The sequence below is a fragment of the Falco punctatus genome, assembly GCF_963210335.1.
Source record: "Falco punctatus genome assembly, chromosome: 8".
Taxonomy (NCBI): domain Eukaryota; kingdom Metazoa; phylum Chordata; class Aves; order Falconiformes; family Falconidae; genus Falco; species Falco punctatus.
The window spans coordinates 30,175,549-30,183,518 of record NC_137588.1 but is presented as its reverse complement, the minus strand read 5'-3'; the positions used below and the strand labels follow the sequence as shown (position 1 = coordinate 30,183,518).

Genomic DNA, 7,970 nt, shown 5'->3' with positions numbered 1-7,970 from the left:
GAGTTGCAATTCAAGTTTTGGAAAAAGTAGGCTTCTACAACAGTTCCCATCCTAAAAAAAAAAAAAAAAAAAAAAGGTGGGAGGGGGAACCCTTAAAACTCTCCCAAGTTTTCACCTTTACGCTGAAGCTTTACAGTTTTGGTCTCAACCAGCAGCCCACTTATCTGGGAAGGGAGAAAGTTACCTGAGAGCTCAGTCAGCTGGCAAAGTGTAAAATACATTGTGTGTTTATATGAACATATATGAAGATTTATGAGGATTTTTCTGCCGTATTGTCTTGCTATAAATGCAAATACGACTGAGGTACAGCAGAATTCACATGGTTGTCTCAGGTACACACAAAGCCTTTGATTGCTGCAAAGTATAACTGATACAAACTTTTTCTACAGCTGCTCAAGGATTGTGCTGTTTCAGCTTCCTGTGCAAAGTTGGTACATGTGGGTATGGGGAGCCTTCAGAAAGGCAAAGCTTGGCAGAAAAATGCCCCTCTAGAAATGCATGTCTTGACACATTCCCATGGAGAGTGAACTGGCCAGAATTAGAGGTCCTTATGGAAAACAAGGGTTTTAGTCAACTGACTATCCCTGAAACACCTGAGGCTGTTGCTGCCATAAAACTTTTTAGGGCTTTTAGTCCCAGATCAATCAAAACCACAGTGGTCGCAGTAGCAGATACTCAATAAAACTGAAATTTTGTCCTAAAGCACTGACAGGTTACCTTCATACTAGCAGCCTTTCTGCCAGATCAGGTATCTTTTATTCCCCCAGCTAGCATCAAGCCAGCAAAAACAATTTAATATGTTTTTCTGGCCAGTTAAAAGGAATTTGTGTTGTGGGCTCAAGTCTGACCCAGACTTGATATTTTTAAACCTGGGCCAGATTTTGTGCAGAACTGCAGAAGCTTTCAGGCTTCAGAATTTTTTGACCTGTTCTCATCTGTAAAGCAACATGCATTCCAGTAGCACTGTGCAGACGAGTGTGTTAAGAGCAAATGTTGGCATCCAGGGTGAGCGAGATGACTGTGGAGCAGTATCAGATCCTGTGTGTAGCAATGCTATCTATTTCAAAAATCTACTGCAGGCATTTCTGTCACTTCATTACTGCAGTAAATCATCATCACTAAAGGGGGGAAAAAAAAGCCTCCCTATGGCTGCAGTTAGGCAAGAGCTGTGATTGTGTCAGTAATGCCAGTAAGCAAATGAGGCTGGATGCTTTCGAGTTGGTGATAATATAGAGGGAGTGGGGTTGGAAAAGAGAATGGAAACGGAGATAGGTGTTTCTTTTCTCCTGTCTGAATCTGAAATGACACGGTTTGCTCTCTAGCTTTATTTTGCCATAAATAGGAGTACCTGTGTTGGAACCTGGTGCTTGAGCAGTTTGCTATAAACTGCTGTGCAGTTTCACTCATGACCTGCATAGCCTTCAAGGTTGTGGGTGCTGTGAGTGAACGTAGGGTGGATCATTAACTGAACAGGCAAAGAGAAAATTCTTAATGCTCTTTCCATAAGGAGCATGCCTGTACATGCTGGCATGTTCCTGAACAGTTTTTCTTAAAGATTTTTATGTATGGGATTACTGAAAGGAACAGAACTGCAGCCTCTGTAATAGGAATCTTCATACATCTGGGGGAAATGGAGGAGAAAAAAGAATTGCTTCTTATTCTGAACTGTCTCTGTTCAACATAATCCTCCTAATTTAGAAGGGTATTAATGTCTTAAGTAGATGGACACAATGATCAGAAATGTTAGTGACGTGGGGAAGGCTAATGTGGTTCTTCAGTATCAGACATGTTGACATAAGGATGCTTATTCCTGACATCTCATTTTGTACTAATCATTCTGTTGTGCTCTCAGCCTTGCTAATACCAGTTCTGCTCAGGGATTAGTGCGGGCTGGGATCAGTCTGACACTAAATCAGCAGGCAGGTCAGCGTGAAAGCCTTGTAAAGGAGTGAGAACTGGGATGGTGTACAGGTCCTAGAGAAGCTGCTCCTGAGCACCTGTGTATGCATTTGTTGAAGGTAGCCCAGTGCTGACAAGAGCTATGTAATGCCTTGAGACCAGGTTTATCAGAGTGCAAGGAGATGTCAATCGAATCAGCAGTTCTTGCCATCATTTACTTGAATGTCTCCTTTTTACACTGGAGCTATCTGCTCCTCACCCTTGGCTGCTGCTTGTAGACATTTTACTAATCTGACATTCAGCTGTCAAAATAAAGTGCCTTTTCTTGCTTTTTTTTTTTTTTCTCCCTGAAAGGCTTTCATCTGAGAGCCCAAGAACTCTTAAACAAGTGTACTTCCACAAGGATGAGGAATCTGTTTTTGAGAACTTTTTTCCTCATCAGGAAGACTGCTTAATTGAAAAGTAAATCAAATTTTTGTTTTAAAAACACAAATTAATTCTCAGAAATAATAATATTTTGCTAATGGTGTGTTCTTTTGTGTCTAGTGCTGACATTCTAGAGGCAGAAGTTGCCCTGTTACATTATACAGGCTAAACTTTTTTTTTTTTTTTAAGCCATCCTAACTTGGTGTTTCTCCAGAGGCCATCCCCATTATCTCAGAGCATGAGAATTCAGTGCAGGTTGAGGGTAGGACACTCCATAAAGTCTTTGTAATTAAATGTGTGTGAATTCTGCATTGCAGAGATGTCCTTGCACTGCCGATCTTCAAGCAGGAAGAACCGCAGCTGTCTCCTGAGAATGATGCCAAACTGCCACCCTTTCAGTACGTCCTCTGCACAGCCACGTCACCTGCTGTGAAACTGCATGAAGAAACTCTGACCTACCTCAACCAAGGTGGGGTTTGCACTGCACTGAAGGAGGGCATATTTTCTGGGAGCAACTCATGAGAAAGAGATGTAATCCTGTATTTGTGTCTTACCGGGAGGGCAATGGGATGGGGAAAAAGAGGGATAGAGATGGGGAGAGGGGAATGGAGGAAAGGAGAAATATTTGATTTTTTGCATTCATATATCAGACTGTCAACTGTTATAAAATAATGAAGTGCCACTGACTTAACTGTTGACTTAAAGCAGCATTATAGCATGCACAGTTCCCTGTGGCCAGGATGCTGGCTTGATCTCAGACAACTTAAACTGCAGCCTTCTACCTTCATTTAAAAGGCCAGATTAATTAAGCAGATTGGCAAAGTTTGGGCTCGGGAGGGCTCTTAACATGGTAAGTCCCCGAGCACTGCTGGAGGGCATTGCCAGAGGATGAGTTAGCAGGTATCCAAGGGCTCCTCAGTCATCTGGGCAGAGCATGACATCGCTCCCACTGGCTGGGTGAGGTGGCTCTGCTCGGTCCCTAACTTGACAAGTTACTGGGGTTCCGTGCAGCAAGGTCCTCCATAACTGACCTCATAGGCTAATTTTTACTCCTGGAAAAACAAGCAATGTGTGTTTCTCTAGGCTTTTTCTTCCCCTTTTGGCAGAATTTTTGCAGACACATCTGTGGTTGGAGTTTGGCTGTCACTTTGCAGCACCTCCTGTGCATGGGTCCTGGTGGTATCAGACCTCTCCAGGCACAGATTATGCTAAAACTTAGAACCTGGCAGAAAATAAGTGTAGTAAACGAGGGCACTAGCCTAGCAACAAGCTGAAGGCTGTCTGCCCTGTTACTGAGATTCCTCTCCTGCTTCAGGACACTGTTCAGCTCTCCAAGGTTTGTGCACTGAGCGTGAAGCTTGCTCAGGTGCCTCTCTGGCTAGGTTTCTCTTAATGCTTGTTCAAAGCAGAGCTCTGACCTCCCCTGGACTCTGACCTCAGATGCAGTTGGCTGCTGGATCTGTGTTGCTAGTGATCATAGAAACCCATAGAAAGATCAGCCAGGTGCTGCAGGCTGTACTCGAGGAGCCCAATGTTTCCCGTCACCTAAGCTGGCACTGTGCTGTCTCCCAGGATCAAAAGTTGCTTGAGATCTCTGACTGTCTTCCCGTTTTATCCATTCAAATACAGCAGACCCCAGGAGGAGATTATGTGGCATATCAAGGGTGAGATGGAGATGAATCTTCCTGTGAAACACAATTCTTTCCTTTTTCAGAGTAAAAGATGTTCTGTTGTGAAAAGCAGTTGATGGCCAAATATTTTAGCATACATGAGGCAGTGCCAGTTGTGTTGCTTTTTTTTTTTGCCTAGGTAGGGCAAAAGTTAGTCAACTCTTTACACAATGCCATAAGTTTTAAAAATCTGTGTGACTAGAGCAGATTTTTTTTCTCTGCAAGGTAAGACTGTTACTGCCTTTGCAGACAGACCATGTTGTGTTAGGCTTTCTCCTGCTTACTGTTGCAAGGAGTTGTCTCCTGCTCCATCTTGACGCAGTACTGGCCTGGATCCTTGGCAGAACACTAGTTCCTGGATATCTTTTTGCATCTGTCTTTCATCTCTCAAGGGGGAAGGTGGGATGTGTCCTTGCAGAATACACCCTGGAGAGCAGGAGGCTGGACAGGCCTGGAGGAACAAAGCAGGAATGAGGCTGGCAGGAGCTGTGCAGTGGGGCCGAGTTGGGAAGGTGCTGGGGGAAGAAGTGGGCACTCCATAGTGCTGCTGGCTCACCACGGTGGATGGAAACGGCACTTTTTTCTAGAGTCCTTGGAGTGATTAGTGGTAAAAGGTGGTGCATCTGCTGACAGTTGAATAGTTCTCTGCTTTCTGTTCCTCTTGGCAGGAGCTTTACATCTTCCTGCCACCTTAGGAGCATACTCACCTTGTTAATTTAAGCTGCCAAGCAATTTTTCTTGCTCCTAACCCTGAGATGCTCTGGGTTTCCTGAAAAACCTCTTGAAATTCAATACACTCTATGTGTAGATAGGTTGGTGTGTTTTTCTTGTTTTTTGTTTTTTTTTTTTTTTTCTTGAGATCTTGCAATGTACCTGCTTTAAAAACCATTCTGCTCCACTCTAGCAGCTGCTTCAGAGTCCATGCCATTGCTGCACTCTTGCTTCCAGCATTTTGACTCCTAGTAGCAAAGGCAGGCCTTGACTGTAAATCTGTCTGATGTGGTCTACCTCAATACAAAATCCTTTAGACCAAAATCCCCTGCCTGTGCTAGTTAGGAGTCTGCTCCTGCATGGGTATGAGCTGCTGCAAGAAGCTTGTGGGTTAATTGAAGGTAACTGCAGATATGGGGAGAAGAGGATGATGGACCCACCCTTCAACCAGATGTGGTCAGAGCTGGGCGGTCTAATTTCAGTTGGTGGGATATCAGCGAGGGCATTGCCTGGGGTTAAACAGATGAAGATTTGTCTTGCAATTGCAGGACAAAGAATCCATCTGAAGTGGCAGGTAACTTCCCATTTCACTTAAAGGTTTCTGTTCAGGAACTTCTGCATAAATGGGTGTTAGGTCTTTTTTTGACATCTGTGTCAAAAGTATCTTCCTGATGCATTGACCTGTTGGAATAAAACCAGGAGGTGTGTCTGTTTAAAAACAAATTAAAATGCTTGAGTCATATTTTTTCCTTTCAGCAATACTTCTCTGTGAGAACCACTAATTCTTGAGCTCTATAGTTTCCCAGCATGTACCTGTTGTAGGTATTTTCCCATCCCTTCTCCAAAATCGGAGGAGGGTGCTGCAAGTCTTTACCTTGACCTGCTCAACACAAGCCAGGGAATCCCACCCAGGTGCTGCCACGCTTATCTCGACTGTCCTGCCTGAACTAGGGCTAAGTGCAAGTTAAAGGCTCTGACAGAAAATTAATCCACTTAATAGAATTACGTTGTATGAGCCTGAGGTGTGTTGCGGAGACCTTGAGGCAGCCCAGGTCTCTGGAGCCAATGCTCACAGCATGGCAGCAGAGCTGCCACGTAGACTCCAGAGCACTGGGACCCAGTTGCAGTGCTGTAGCCTTCTCATGAAGTAATTTAGACCGTTCCTTACACCTTGCTGCCTTATGCTGGCTGTAAGCAAAGGGAGGCCTCTTGCCCCTTACCCTCTTTCTGTGCTTATCATGGTCTGGCCAAACACTGTTACATAAAACTTCCCTTCTTCCTTGTATGCTTGAGTTTTGTGATGGATTACTCTAGCAAATGGGTAACTTTGTTAATGGATGTCCCTCTACCCTGCCTGTGCTGGTGAGGGTGACAGTCACAGCTGGCTCCTAGTAAGGCAGGCACAAAGACATAGTGGCTGCCCTGGCTCCAGCAAAGCAATTCACATCCAGTGTGGTTACTTACTCGATTTGTGAGGACTGGGTTTGGCGTTTTCTGCTTGCTGGGTGACTCTTGCCACTTGCTGTCCAAATGTTCCTTCCTGACTCAAGGTCTTTGCCACTCACTAAACAATCTTTTGTCACTGTGAAGCAGTTCTGCTCCGTGCTCTGAAACACTCCACGTGGCTGGTTCAGTGGCGGCCGGTGAGTGGACCAGCTTAGGAGAGGGTCCATGTGCAGAACTGGATAGAAGAAAGGTCAGGTCTGACAGAGCTATGGAGTGGGAAAAGCTGGAAGAACTGGGCAGCAAATTGAAGGCCAAGTTGCACAGCAGAGATTGAAGAGGAACCGGTGCAGAGATTCAGATGAGATCTGAAAGGGTTTCATATGGACTGGGAAGAAAGGTTGTCCAGTGCCTGTGTACAATCAGGAGAGGGGTGGGAGAGGGCCCCAGGCTTGTGGAGCATAATGACTTCTCATGAGCCTTGCTTCTTGCTGGACAGACCCAGTGAGATGGTCCGTGGCATTGAGGGGGAAGCGGTCTTTGGCCTGGACTCTCCACAAGAGCGAAGGAGGAAGCAGTGAGGGCTCATGAGATGGAGACCAGTGTTTTCAGCTAGGGCAGGGGAAGCGTTTCTGAGGGAGCTCAGCTGTCATGTAAAGTTGAGTTGGGGACATTCAGCAGTGGCAGGCTCCCAAGCTTGTCTGCTCCAGTTTGAAACCATGAGTGCTTGCTGGCTGCAGCTCTAGAACCAGCCTGTAAATGAAGTAACTAGAGTCAAGTCCCTAGCTTGGTTTCCAAAGACTGACTCATTACACTTGTCTTCCCGATCTCTTCCCCCCTGCCTTCCCACATTCTTTAGGAAACTGGAGCCAGAGCCCTGCTAGCCCAAATTGAACATGATCTTAGTTTGCGAATCTTTAGGGCAGTTCCTATATTAAGAAATCTGTACTGGACTTCAGGAGGGTTACTCATCCAACAGGACAAAGTATAGACTTATCAGTTTGGTGTCTTAACACCGCTTCACCTTCAGTCCACAGGACTGGTAAAGGTGTTGTCCTCACACCAGGAGCTGCTGCTGGCATCGCTGCTTTGGTCAGGGACCACATCTGTCAACAGAGCTATGCCGCCCAGAAGCCTGCAACACAAACATCGCCTAACGTTTTTGGAACTAGCCCGCCTTTTAGCACTATTTCAGTGTCTCTTGTGGATAGGGATTTTCAGACAAACAATCAACCAGCAACCATATTACAAACCACTGCTTTAGCAAGAGAGCTTGATGCAGTTGCATATTCCATGGTCTGCAGTCTTATGGGGTGTGGTTTGAACGTGGCTGGTTAGAACTAGTTTCAAACGTGGACAGAAATGGGAGTAATGAAGGTGGTTCCAGGAATTGCACCAGGAGGAATGTGGAGGAAACAAGCACTGTACAGTAGATTTGAATGCTAATAAATTGAGGAAATAAAATATTCCTTTAAAAAACAAAAAAGCCAACCCCCCCCCCCCAAAAAAACCTGAAAGTCATTGCCCAAGGGAATGAGCTTGTAGTGCCAGAACCACTTGTGGACTGTGAGCTATTCAAATCATGATTTTTGTTTCATGACCAGCGTTGGGTTGGCTCGGAGCCTCAGGTGTAAATTACTGCAAATAAAGGGTGGTTAAGGTTGGTGGCAGAGGGTCACTGAGAGCAGGCTGTGTGACGAATCTGGCCCTGTCCCCCAGTGGTAATTCAGAGTAACTGGCCGTCACCTGCTTGAAGAGTTTTCCTGGGCTCTGTTCAGCTCTCCAGATCTGTGGTATGTGACTTGTGTTCTTGGCCATGTG

General features: G+C 45.4%; 1 protein-coding gene across 2 annotated transcripts in view; it reads left to right on the top strand.

The window, feature by feature from the left end:
• TFCP2L1 (transcription factor CP2 like 1) overlaps window positions 1–7,970 on the top strand; it is a 57,191-nt gene that overhangs the window by 24,316 nt on the left and 24,905 nt on the right. For both annotated transcript variants that reach the window (XM_080399778.1, XM_080399779.1), the window contains one exon: window positions 2,643–2,794. In XM_080399778.1, coding sequence (XP_080255904.1) covers window positions 2,643–2,794 — 152 coding nt within the window. The remainder of the gene's footprint in view (window positions 1–2,642; window positions 2,795–7,970) is intronic.